Consider the following 14272-nt stretch of genomic DNA (forward strand, 5'->3'; position numbering starts at 1 on the left):
ACGTTGCTGTTTTGAAATAGAACTTGAAATTGATCGGTGTTAAGTCGTACCGAACCAAGTGACAAAATGCTGATTTCGAATTCAACGTTTGCTGCTCTATGTTGTTTGTACCTTCTAAACGTTTTTCTGGCTGTTTGCAGCATTTGTAGCGTAGAAAATTCTTGATCGTTTGCTATCAACAATTAACTGCCTCTGCCGTCGTGAAGTTTCCGGCTGTGATATCAAAGTCATCTGCAAAGCCTAGGAGTTGACTATCCTTGGTGAAAATCATGCCTCTTGTTTCGATGCTCGCTCTCCGCCGTCACGTTATCTCAACTCTCACGGAACCTCAAAAATACTCGAGTGTCCCCAAGATGTCCAACGAAACCGATGCAGCTCTGATCAGTCGCGTCGCGACACGGAAAACCATGTTCGTGAAGTGCATTGCTGGTGTCGATCAACTGTATCGTATGCTGCTTCGAAGTCAATAAAGATGGAATGCGTGGGCCAACGTCCAACGTCAACGTCTTTCGCAGTCTACTTCCCACACGCAGCAAATTTTCTTTAGTATGCAGCGTAATGCTTACAGCTGCTGTCAAATATTGACGTAAAATCAAACCAGCAAGCCTGGTTTGAACGGCTTCAAGAAACATGTATGAGAATGACGTTCGTTACAGGGATGTAACGTTTCGTATATAAATGAGACGATTGTACTTAGAACAAATTTTATTTCATTTTATTTAAAAAAAATCAGATAAACAAAACTATTTTTAAAATAAGGATTAACAACGTTTCTGCCACATTTAAGCATTTTACTTTGGAACGAATGTGCTCTGAACGCATCTTACAATACTATTTTGCAATTATCACAATGCTTCCTATAGTCAGCCCAGCAAGCTAACCGAAACCGAGCCCGGTTCGGCGGTTGAAACGAATTCCCTCTCAGTAAAATTCACTCCAAAAAGCGAACAATTCTTCGTCCTTCCCGTTGAAAACGCGCACATCGAAAGCTTTCTTCGGGTCCGCTGAATTGGTAAACTCCAGCACATCGCATGTCATCGATTGATGTACATCGTTGCCGTTCTCACACTTCCGGTAAGGTTTCAATGGAGTTGCCACTCTGAAAATGAAGGGGAAGATAATGAGACACTATCGTGTTTGCCGTGATGTGTGGAAGATATTGTCTGAGCAGCATGCACGAGTGGAATGAAAACTAAATTTAAGCCGAATTCATTTTTCAAGTCCAGTTTTAAAACTAGCAACTAACAAAAACGAATGACAGAATGTACTTATCATTCAACGTTGTCAACAAAAGTAGAGCGGGCTTTCGAGCAAAAAAAAAAATGGAAATCATCTCAAATCGCTTCACGCTCCATTGTTCCAGGCAATAAATCTACCATCCCCGTCGCGAACCAGACAAGCAAACCGTCCGCGCGCGTCGGCTCGAATAAAGACTGCATTTTCATCGCCCATAATACGGTGCTTCGCCTCTAGTTAGCCTTTTTCCCAAAGGGGGAAAACCCGCCACGCCAGGCAGTGTGACACGATAAGCTAATTTCGTACCCGAGCGTCTTTTGAAAATCTCATTAAAACTTTAGCGCTCAGCATGGCATTTTACAGCCAGCCAACTTACCCATTGATGGCGAAATCGATGAAAAAATTAACTAAACTGTTCGACATTCGAGCCTCCTTGGAGTCGGGGGGAAAATCCGGAAAGAGCAGCGGCGCTCGGAAGAGATAGATTAAATCATCGCAGTGCACCACACCGTAGTCCTGGTGCGTGAAGGTGTAGATAAACGAGTAGGAGTAGCGACCCTTGAAGCTAAACTTATAAACACTGACGGGAGCCTTCTTGATGTTGGCAAACTTAACGTGCTCCTTTACGGATGATTGGATTGGATAGGCGAAGCCCGCTTCTGTGTACATCTGAAAACAAGCAGGTTGGTCATTTACGAATCAAACTTTTAATTAAAATTGTTTAAAGTAAAAGAAAAACTTTGCCTTACATCCATAAAACGGTCGGCATTTCTTTGGGTAATCAATGGCCCATCAAGACTGTCGCTGAAAAAGCGCTCCTTTATTGACTCCACCAGTTTTTCGGAAGGCTCTTTTTCCAGCAACATGGGCAGCAGATAGCTAACGTTGGCGTTCAGTTCCTTGAGCAGCTGTTCGTTGGACGTGATGGCGATGGAACGAACGGCGCCTTCATTCGGCACGAAAGTGGCCATCCACGGCAGTTGCTGGTAGTTGCCTTTCCGCCACGCAATGCGGGGATCCTCCACTAGAAAAGCCTGATCGGACCAGCTGGCAGATTCCACCACTGGCCGGTACAGTGTTAGCGGGTCAATAGACCAAAACTAAAATGTTTAATAAGCATAAATTTGTTCGAAGCTGTTATTCAATTCTGCTTACCTTAAGCTTAACAATACTCTCTGAGAGTGCACTTGCATCTGCATTGCGTAGCAAATCGACGATTTGCTTGGACGAAAGATTTCTCGCACAGGGAACACCTATCGCTTCCGTTTGTTTGATGGCCAACTCAAACGGTTTCGCGGTGGGAAAATTCCACGGTGAAACAGCACTGCCGCTCATCGGAATAGCCTTCGCAAAAAGTCCCTTGCTCATGGGACTAATCATGTGCATCTGCACCGAAGCACCACCAGCGCTCTGACCGAAGAGTGTCACCTGCTCCGGATTGCCACCGAATTTGGCAATGTTTTTCCGCACCCACTGCAGCGCCAGAACCTGATCCTTAAGGCCAAAGTTACCCGGTGCCGCCCCGTCTCCAGTGGAGAAAAACCCGAACACTCCCAGCCGATATTGCAGGGTCACCAGAATCGTTCGCTTTGTGTCCATAAAGTATTCCGGGCCCAAAAGCGACGTACTTGCGCCACCGGAGAAAAATCCTCCCCCATGGATGTACACCATCACCGGTAGGGCCGCTTTGGTGTCATTTTGCGACTGAAAATAAAGCGTAAAAAATTTAAATTTAAAGCAAATCGATGTTGGTATTAGGGTGGAAGGAACATTGACTTTCAAATATAAAAAAACACTGGCAAATTAAGCGTCATTAATTAAAACAATTTCACCGATGGCTAGTACAGTGCAATATTTTGCTCCACCGTTTAAGCAAACACAAGCTAGCACATCGCAACTTGCATTTGCCGTGATCCTGACAAATGAAAAATAATAATTAAAAATATTATGACAATTTGTCATGGTAATCATCAGCACTTTTGATTTAGTCTAGCGGCCAGTCGTTAAATAATTTGTACAATTTGTGCTCTATCATCGTTGATTTGTTTTGCTCAGCTTTCTTGCCGCGTGTCTGAGCTTTTCAGCCTACCCAACCCACCAATGGGAGCGGGAAAGGGGCGTGAAAAGCGCACGATGATGTTGATGATGATGATGATGCTGACGACGAGATAAGTCAACTCATTATTGCAAGCTGAGAAAATTCAGCTCAAAGTTTAGAGAGTAATGAATAAATCAATCTGATTTATAATGCTCTGCAGGGAATGTGCGCGATGATGTTTGTTTTGCATTGCCGATGCAGGCATTTGCTTGCGATGAGCCGTTTTATTTATGACTTATTAATAGCGGTAGCACATGGTAGTAAACCGATCGTCGATTATTGACCTCGAGAAAACGTGTAGTCGTAACGTAAGAAGTGTTCTGCGCGCGCGAGAGAGGGTGTAAACAATAAATTGCTGGGCACGTTTTCATTAATCAGCTACTATGGTGTTAATGATCCCACACCATAGGCGGGCGACCCGGTCGTGGCCATTAAATGCTGATTATATGGTCTTCTATGTTTGCGCGGTAATTCCTCGTGCAACTTTTTACACTTGACAAATGCATGAATTGGATTTTTAAAAGCACTCTGGCACATTGAACTCACTGCACCGCCAGTCTGTTTGTTTGCATGAAATAGTATGAGAACATGATCACGTAACTTAGAGCGCATATTTACATCTATTAGCACAGAATGTGCTTACAATTATTAGGTGCTGAATCCGATTCTAGCTCATTAAATTATGCATCAATCATTTGTAATCTGCATGGTGTTCCCCAATATTGATAATAATCATGAGTCTAGTGTGTGGCATTAGCAAGTTCTCAACCTGTACGAGACTGATGTTGCGGAATAACCTGGTGGGTCTATCAATAGCCAATCAATTATCATGAATGAGAAATGATACTCTTTGTTTGTTTGATAAAATTTGATTAAAGTGCATACCTGTAGAAGTAGGTACGAATCTTATTATAGGTCGGTTAAACATTGTGCGAATTATAGTATAACACCACCGGTGCTATTACCGGCACATGCCTGGTTATTTTATTGCTTTTCACTGTCAATAACGTTTGAAGAAATAATGAACATTACAAACATCATTGCAAACTGGGCACGTGCCACATGTTTGGAAGGAATCGTTAGTGGTTCCAATTCAAAAAATTGCTGGGACGATTAAAGCCGAAGAGTTTCGCCCTATCAATATGTTGCACACGTTAGAAAAAAATTTAGAGCTTGTTGTAGCAGGCCAGCTGTTGAACTATATTAATAATAACGATTTGCTAATACCAGAGCAATCAGGATAGCGGGAAGATCATTCTTGTGAAACTGCATTGAATTTGGTGTTAGCAAAATGGAAAGAGAATATCGAGCGTAAAGATACTATTGTTGCGGTGTTTTTGGATTTGAAACGTGCTTTTGAAACGATTTCTAGGCCCTTATTGTTGCAAACAGTAAAGCGCTTCGGAATAACGAGTCATGCATATAAATGGTTTCAGAGCTACTTATGTGACAGAACTCAAAAGACAATTTTTAATGATTTTATCTCAGATCCCGTGAGGAACACTCTAGGTGTACCCCAAGGGAGTGTACTAGGGCCTCTATTATCCATTATGTACATTAATGACATGAGACGAGTCTTACGTTTCTGTGACATCAATCTTTTTGCTGATGATACTGTGTTGTTCATAGCAGCTAAAAATCTCGATTATGCCATAACACACTTGAATGTAGATTTGCGCTCGCTGAGTAGATGGTTGAAATTCAAACAACTGAAGTTGAATACCAGTAAAACCAAATTCATGGTAATATCGCGCAACCGTTTGAATGATCAAGTTGATGTAGAGATTGACGGTGAAATCATTGAACGGGTACACGAGATTAAATATCTTGGAGTAATTATTGATGACAAACTCAAGTTCAATAGCCATATTGACAATGTCATCAAAAAAAATGCCAAGAAGTACGGGATTCTCTGTCGTTTGAAAAAAGAGCTGAATACTTTTAGTAAGATTCATCTCTATAAATCAATCATCTCTCCCCACTTAGATTTTTGCACTTCCGTATTATTCTTAGCGAAAGAATCACAAATATCGAGGTTGCAGCGTTTACAAAATAAAATCATGCGTTTTATTTTGCGATGTAATAGATTCACTTCCTCAACGTTGATGCTGGACGCTTTGCAATGGTTGTCGGTGAAGCAACGAATTGTTTTCTTGACAATGATGGTGTTCATATTCAAAGTAGTTAATGGATTGCTGCCTCGATATTTGTGTGATCGAATTGTAAGGGAAAGTGACATCCATCGATATAATACTAGAAATGCGGCAGAAATTAGAACACCTAATTTTATAACTAGTGCTTCTCAAAATTCTTTGTTCTTTAAGGGAATTAAGATATATAATTCGATACCTAGGCACATCAGACGTACAACGACGCTATCAAAATTTAAGAGACAATGCATTTCACACGTAAAGGCTGTGTTTTGAGGTTTTTTTTAGTATATTTTTTTTTTAATGTAAATAATATTTGACGAAGTTCTCGCTACTGATTATTTAATTTGGACATTTGTTAATCAAGTATTTGTTAGAGATTAATAAAGCACATTAAAACTATTATGTTCGTCACCATGGTGATGATGGATTTTGTAATTGTTGATGTAGTTAAAAAAAAAGATAGTAGTCTTCAAAGGTTTGAGAACCGCGCGCGTTAAACAGATATAGAGGACTGATTTTAAATTTGACTGTCCTTTCTATTAGAAATATCTGACCTTACTACTAGTAATTGACAAATTCGTGAGTGTTCAGGAAGATTTGGATGCTTCTGCTTGTTATTAGATGTATATTTTCCTAACCAGTCAAGGGTTTTTTCGGGTTGGAAATTTTCTTGACTTCCCTGGGTGGGGATGCCGTTATAAGTCTCATACTAAGTTGAAGGTTGGACTTTGCTTTGCTTGCTGATTACAGCGGGAATGGCCTCGTCGGGACTGCGTCGACTTAGTAGCGGGTTAAACTGGGTATCGGCTTGACCAAAATGATATGAACATCTTGGGTCACGTATTTTTCTATTTCGATGTTACTGTTGGAATTCGCAAGATATGATTTTTTAAAGTATTGTAATCCGAAAAAATTACTGTTTTTTAAATGCTGATTGTAAACATAGTTTGTAATATCAAAAAATGACTTTCTACCAGATGTGTTCACTATTCCACAAGCTTTCAAAATTGGTATACCATACTTCCTCTCGATTGTTTTTCAATAGTTAAATAGTGCATTTTTATAAACAATTGAAATTTTTTCATAGTTGGAACTTTTTTTTTCTCGATTTTTTTTATTTTAAAATATTTGTTTATCTTTCTCGAAGAAGCCTGCAAAATTTGGAAATGGAGAAATGAAAACTCTGGAAGTTATGAATTTTTATGTCTCATTCTTATTTTTTCAGTCGATTTTCGGCATCACAAAATAGCTCGACTAGCAAAAATACGATAAAATGCATGTGTTTTAAAAGCTCGTGGTTTTATGGCAATAAACAAAAGATAATAGTTTTGACTGTTTAAGAAAGTTTATAGAAAGTATATGTCGTAAAAAAGTTTTTCTATAATGTATAAGTGATTATCACTAACACCAGCCAAACATAGTTCTACGCCAAACATATGGTCGTGTTAGGAGTCTTTCGAAATTTTTTAAAGGTAATCAGACAACTATTCAAAAACGAAAATTTACGATTTAGTACTTTTGAATTTTGTATTATTACGAGTCCAACATTGTAAGTTAAAAATAACCACGCGTTCGCTTTTCGCTTGGGATCGATGGAGACGCCTCATTTACTGTAAAGCTGTTCACTGTGACTGTAAAGCTTTTACGCAGTAGAGGGTCTCGAAAAACAAAAAATAAAATTAAAAGTTTCTTTTTTTTTCAAGCGGCAAGGGCAAATAGACGTGAAAACTTATTGCGCAGAATTTTCTCTCTATTTTTGTGCAAAAATGTTTTTAGTTTCGAACGAAACCTATGGGAAAGTGGCATTGGATAGTAAGTCAAATAGAAAACTTGACAAGAATTGAATAAGATATTGCTTAGCTTTGTTTTATGCATCCGGTGCTAATTCAGGAAAAAATGTGATGACTCAAGATAAGTAAAATATTATAAACTAGCTGACCCGACAAACTTCGTATTGCCACAAATTAAACTGTGTTGTACATCAATCCTGAATCTCGGATGACCTTTATCACAATCTCGAGTATACAAATTTTCCTCACAGTAAAATAGAAAACAACTCTTCCCATTGCTTAGCCTGATGAAATGAAGCGGATAGCATTTAAATATTCACCATCATTACAAACCATTTCATCGAACCATTTCATTTTGTGGAACACCAATTCTCGGTTGACCATAACGCGAAATTTAGAGTTTCGCAGAATACCATTTCGCGACAAACTTTACGCGGGAGGTACCATTTCACGGAAAATCTTTTCGTAGAAAGTACCATTTCGCAGGGGTGACCCAACTGAAGGAAAGTAATAGAGGTCAGTAGATCTAGAAATAAATCTAGATAGAGGTGATCTCTACGGGGGGCTGCCCTCTCCCCGCAGTGGCCGGCGCTTCCGACGGCAGGTCACCGGCAATACTCGCTACTTACTACTGTTAGTTTCTGGTGATCTTGTTATTGACTAATGTTTTATGAGAGTCTAAAATTTCGAGTTGAGAAGAAATTTATATTTCATTTGAATGGAAGCCCCCCCTCTTAAGGGGGAGAGGGGTCATAATTCATAAAGAGGGGAGGGGTCTCAATTTACCATAGAAAAAATTCTTGTCACCAAAAACACTCACATGCTAAATTTTGTTCCACTTGCTTGATTAGTTCGCGAATTATGCAGAAATTTTTTGTTTCATTTGTATGGGAGCCCCCCTCTTAGTTGGGGGAGGGATCTCTAACCGTCATAAGAACCTTCCCCGGCCCCAAAAACCCGTACATGCAAATTTTCACGCCGATTGGTTCAGTAGTTTTCGATTCTATGAGGAACATCCCGACAGACAGACAGACAGAAATCCATTTTTATATATAAGATTAAATTCAGATCTCGAGTAAGATTAAAAAAACTACTGATTACTTAAACGGGCGGACTTTCTACTCTAACTTCAAATTCTACACACAATTTTTATAGGATCAATTCTTATATATTTTTTGGTGGCTTATAATTATCTATTGTTGGTTAGCTAATGTGTTTTACCTATTTTCAGGTCTGTTGCAACTTGACTTGTGGTTAATACCATCCCAAAAGTAGCAATTTAAATTTTATTACGTTCCTCTAGTTCATGACCAATTTCATAAAACCGGTAATAAAACCATAAGCTCCATCAGAACTTCTTGATGACCGCTATAAAACCGCCTTCCCAGCAAGGGACCCACTCTTCAGTAGGTTTTAATAACCCCCTTAAGAATCAGCTAATAACCCAAGTAACAATTCTATGTTTTATTACGTTCCTATAGTGGTTTTCATGACCAATTTTATAAAATCGCTAATAAAACTATGAGCTCCACCAGAGCTTTCTGATGACCAGGGATGGCATAATCACTTTGACTTAATTCACATTCATTTGACAGTACCGTATTAGTCAAGCAGAATTTAAAAAAGTTATGTATGGGACGATTGAAGAACTAGTTATTATCTACAACTTTTCTGAATAAACTTGGGCTGTATCTTTTATATTATGTATAACGTTCGATTAACGCTGAGAAGTTTGCCTTGGTGTGATTCCAACAACTTGCCATGGTGAAATTGATGCCTCCGAAATTCTCTCAATGTTGAATTTTCGTATCCCAGGTAGAACTCTTCGAAATACGACGTAACTCCAGTCAATTTTTCGAACGGTGTTTGGGTATAATGAACCGTTCTCAGCATGCATTCGCGCATTCACAACTGTTGTATTACGAGTTTGACGAACCAAGTGAACTTTTTTTGTATAGAATTAGGTCTTTGTAATTAGCTAAATTTTATTCATTAAGGCATCATTATCAGATGAAATATTGTCAAATAAACAAAATAAACAAAATTTACGGTGCTACAAGGCTAGTAGCTCATTAGTAGCCAAGTGAACGTTCACTTCGCTACTGATGAGCTACTCGCATTGTAGCACCGTAACTATAAAAGATACAACAAAACTTTATTCAGCAAACTTGTAGATAATGACTAATTCTACAAATGTCTTATATAAAACTCATATGTCATATTTTGCTTGGCTGAGACGGTACTGTCAAATGAATGTGAATTGAGTCAAAGTGAACGTGCTATCCCTATTGATGACCGCTATAAAACTGCCTTCTGATGACCAAGTGGCCCACTCCTCAGAATGCTTTCATAAGTTCTTTAAGAATCAAGTTATAAGCTCAAGTAGTCGTATCACGCTCTGCTGAAAGCAACAATAAAACCGATTAAGCCTTCGCTGCTTGTCAGCTACCGCCAAAATTTAATAAAAAGCTGTTCGCTTTTCGCTCTGGTAAAAGCTAAATCAGTTGGCCATGCCAACTTGAAAATACACCCGTGAGCAGAAAAGTTGAAGTTTTACTGTCAGATCATTCTGATCAATTTTGTTTATAGCGACCATAATAAAATATCCCATAGAATAATTAAAAATTTTTTGGCAAACTTAGTTCGTTTACAGTATATGCGCATTAACTTCGATCGTGCATATTGATTTGATAGGTGAATAAAATCAACGCGCCATTGAAATTTTGTAATTTTTGGAAACTGGTTGTTTTAACAAAATTAGTACCTATATTCAGTCAGTTAATCTCAATTTCTAGCAAAATCATTTTAGTTGCTTCCTGTGACAGGAAAACCGATTGATATTAAATAAAACACATTGCTTTGATGAATTTTTGTTTGTGAGCTAAAACAAAATACTACACTCAAAATAATCCACATGTCCTTTCCCCGTGAAAAATCTCAATTATTTAGGTTGTCGTCACTGCATGTCTATGCTTATTACATGTCAGCAAACAACTAGCATAGATTTGTGATTGCCATCGAAATTATTTGGAAATTTTTTATAAATTGAAGTGAATATTATAGACTAAATCATCATATTTTGTTCTACAAAACAACTCGGGCGGTTAGTTAGTCTTTGATACGTGCGACCAATAAACTTTTGCGAATGCATGGAAAAGTGGAATGGACTAAAAATCTTTGAAAAATTGACGTAAAAATATAGTAGAGAATTTTAATAGCAAACAAATCTCAGTATTTAAATAAATGTATGACCCTCACAGTAATACAACCTATAGGATGTAACATTTAGTGTTTTGAGTTGCAAGATATTCCTACTACTAGCGAGTTAGTTGATCCAATTTTTTATTTTTTGTGATGGTTTTCTGAGGCTATGGAAGGATGTTGGTAAGCGAGAAAAGGAAAGGGAAGGGAGATATTGGGTTCCGTATTGAATGCCATAAATGTCGTTGTAAAAACAAGGTGTAAACCTTGTCGTTTACTCATTTAAACAAAAGTTGAAAGATTAAGGGAAACAATTTTCAAACTTTTTACCGTTTACTTAGAACAAGTTGAAAAATAATCGCGCGTCCGCTTTTCGTGGAAATCGATGGAGGCGCCTTGTTTAATACAGCTGTAAAGCGCTTTGCAGACGTAGTTACGAGCATGTTCCTTGTTACTTGTCGCTCCGTGTGATAGAGCGTTTAAAGCTTTACAACTGAAGCAAAAATATTAAAATCGAAAGTTTTAAGCTCTTTTCTAGTTACAAGGATATTTTCATCCTGCTTTTTAATAGCTTAAAAAAATATTGAGGTTTTGGCACATTCAATGACATTCACGTTAATTTGGAATAGGGTCCAATAAGTGCATTTGAAAAAGAAATTTCAGTTAGAATTCACTTAAATCGGCGCTCTCGCTGTATTAACAACACTAGTATCCGTATCCTCTGATTTAAAAAGCTCTGTGATTTTGACGGTCAAATTTGATCAAAATTAAGTTAATAAAAGTGAAAAAAACTTGAAGATACGTTACAAAATCAACATCGGAAAAGCACCAACATTTGTCATATTAGATTACCGAAATAAATAAATCAACAAACAAATAAATCTTGGGTCAACATATTCACCTAATTTTATGACCCCCGTTTAGTGTAATCATGAGATAATGAAATGTTGTCTGTTTAGCAACTTTCATTCCCTAGATTCATATACACACACGCGATCCTGTGACTTACTACGCATGGAAAATAACCCACCATGGGAAAATGCTAATGTTTTCCCGCGCTCATTATCTGTCGCCTAAATACCGCCGCTAGCTTAATGACGTAAATTACCTGTACGCGTAATTGTAAGTGCCAGGCCAGCAGCAACAGCACGTGTACCTGCCGCGTATCAGGCAGAGATTAACCGTTTCAACAAGACCCAGTAGAATTCACCGGCCAAGGTCCGTCCAAAAGCACCGGTTAATTTACAGCATTACTGACTGACTGGACTGGAGCGTGAGGTGGCGGCACCGAGGGGACCGGCAATTAATCACCCCCTGGCAAGCTTATACTTATCGGCGCGAAATTCGATGTAGATAGCCACCCGTGGAGAGGCTTTATTATTGGCGCGTGGCAGACAACTTAAATGGGTTGATATGAGAGCAAAAACAAACCGTTTACACTTGCGACCAACTAGACAGCCTTGACAGTCGTTATCAAATTGTAAAAATATAAAATAAAAGAACGAATTTTGGACTACTCGTTTACGACAGCCGCAAAGCTTAAAATAGGTGACTAAGCAAACAAGCGAACATAACATACCTTTGGTCGATAAACATTTAGGTACAAACAATCTTCGCTTCCCTGAACTGGCGCATTCGGAAAAAGATCGTTTTTCTGGGTGCACATCGGTTTTTCCTCCGTTGCATTGTATATCGTTCCGGCTTTCCAACGATCGTTCGGTACGGGATTCTGTAACACAAGTAAAACGAACCTTGTTATCAATTGTCGGTGCACACTTGCAGCACAATTGGGGCAATGCATTCAATATTTACTCGTGGGAAAGGTGTAGCCTCAATTGAGGCCGCACGCGCCACAATTCGCTGTCGATCAAATGCGTGTCTACGAAAACTTACCGCAAATCTTAACTTCCCGATCGGCGGTTTCGCGTACGGTATTCCGATAAACGCTTCAAATGGTCCTTCCAACCAACCTTCCATAGTCATGCCACGCAGACAGCCGTCTGCGATACAAACCACCAACGGCATTGAGCACTCTTTCGCATGATCCTGCTGGCCGGTTTCGTAACCGCCGGTCGGCCGTTTAGCACTGTGAAGCGTCTCGTTTGCAGCGCTGAACGCATCACAACTAAGTAGCGCCACAAAGGCTAACGATATTTCGCACATTTTCCACATTTCCACTCAATCACTATCAGTAAAACTTGTAAATCTCTTCACTAAAAATAACACTGACTGAAAGTAAAAGCTAATCTAGATGAACATTTTTGGTTTTAAGTAGCACTTCACTTCATTATCCTCCGTCCAGCAGGTTGATTCGATCAGGCAAGTGTGGCTTCGCCAATCCGTCTGCTCGAACTTCAAACGTTCCGGCTGAGTATTCTGGAGCGTCACCAGCAAGGCAATGAATGCACTTAGCGAACAAATGCCCGCTTTTATGAATGAAAAACGTCACAGGCTCGCGCTCTCTCTCTCTGTTTCTCCGACTTAAAAGGGGCTCGCTTTAGTATACCTACTACAGCTTTGTCTCTCGCTAAAATTGAATTTCCAGCACTCCACAGCTAGGCTTTGAAATTTATTTAGTGTCCTTACCGCTGCTGGAGAAAAACTTAAAACATCAAGAGATACCTGTGTTGCTCAGAAAAAAAGTGTTTTGTTCCCGACCGACAGCGTCGCGTAAATGACCAGCACGTGTGCCGACTGAGTGTACGTACATGTAGGATTCGACCTGCAATCGATATCAGCTACCGTCCGCAGCGACCGACGACGTTCGAAGAATCTTATCAATCTGTCTGCTGTTGTTTCGTTTTTTATCGAATGCTTTGAAGATTTAAAAAAAGATTGCAGGTAGCAACCGGTAAGAAGTTCGCCCACGTGCCAACCGAAATACATTATTGTTGCAACATAATTTTTCTTTGATCCTATCTGTTACTAACAAAGGGGTCTCTTTATTAAAATTTAAAAATAAATGGAAACGTTTTGATGCAAACCGTTGAACGTGAAGGCTGGTCGCATAATTTACCAACACCTTTTACGTTCAGAATTCGTTTAAGAACATAAAATGACATAAAAGAAATAATTCATTCGAAGTAATCGTTCTAGACCTGGGAAGCAAAAATGTGCTTACATGTAAATTTTCAACAATAAATTGGGTTCACTATGTTGTTCAATTCGTAGATAGATTTCTGACCGAGTGGTATGAATATCTTTCGAAGCTGTTCAGAAATGACGGAGTTATTAGCGCTCAAAACTTGACTACTTTTAGCGGCACTCGTTTTTAGATTTTTAGGAATGACCCTCTTTTGTGGCAATTTCCGATGCTCTTTTTATTGTCATTTGTAGTCTTTTTTTGGCATCGTTTGTTACTATTTTGCCATCTTTTCATTGTCTCTTCATCACCATTTTGCATCTATTTATAGTCTTTTTATCGTCTTTTTTTTACATATTTGTTGTTTCTTTAACGTTTTTTCGGAATCTTTTCATCATATTCTGTTGTCTTTCATCTTTCCACCTACTTGTCATCACTTTTTCGTCATCTATCCATCAAATTTTCGGTGTCATTTTGTTTTTCTCTTACCATCTCTTTATTATCTTATTGCTGTCATGACGACGCCTTTTCGCCGTCTTTTTTGACATCTCTTTATCAACAAAGAAAACATTCTATTCGTCGTCTCTCTTCGCATTTTTGTCATCTTGTCATAGTTTCTTTTGCACTTTTTGTCGTTTTGTTTGGTACCGTTTTGGCGTGTTTTCGCTATAATTTTGTCGCCTTTTCATTTTTTTCGTCATCTTTCCATTGT

General features: G+C 38.8%; 1 protein-coding gene across 1 annotated transcript; it reads right to left on the reverse strand.

Moving 5' to 3' along the window:
• Nucleotides 1–921: 921 nt before the first annotated feature.
• LOC128736856 (juvenile hormone esterase-like) lies at nt 922–12641 on the reverse strand. Its single transcript, XM_053831354.1, has 6 exons — nt 12372–12641; nt 12058–12207; nt 2392–2940; nt 1986–2336; nt 1613–1905; nt 922–1099 (listed from the first exon to the last, which is right to left on the reverse strand). The coding sequence occupies exons 1-6, from the start codon at nt 12639–12641 to the stop codon at nt 922–924; spliced, it is 1791 nt and encodes a 596-aa protein (XP_053687329.1).
• Between the last annotated feature and the right edge of the window lie 1631 nt (nt 12642–14272).

Source organism: Sabethes cyaneus, chromosome 2 (genome assembly GCF_943734655.1).
Source record: "Sabethes cyaneus chromosome 2, idSabCyanKW18_F2, whole genome shotgun sequence".
In the NCBI taxonomy this organism is placed as follows: Eukaryota; Metazoa; Arthropoda; class Insecta; order Diptera; family Culicidae; genus Sabethes; species Sabethes cyaneus.

Coding starts and splice junctions, on each gene's coding strand:
- LOC128736856 (XM_053831354.1), bottom strand. CDS start 12,641: ATGTGCGAAATATCGTTAGCCTTTGTGGCGCTACTTAGTTGTGATGCG. Junction 12,208..12,371: donor TCGGGAAGTTAAGATTTGCG/GTAAGTTTTCGT, acceptor CTTGTGTTACAG/AATCCCGTACCGAACGATCG. Junction 1,100..1,612: donor ATCGATTTCGCCATCAATGG/GTAAGTTGGCTG, acceptor CTTCATTTTCAG/AGTGGCAACTCCATTGAAAC.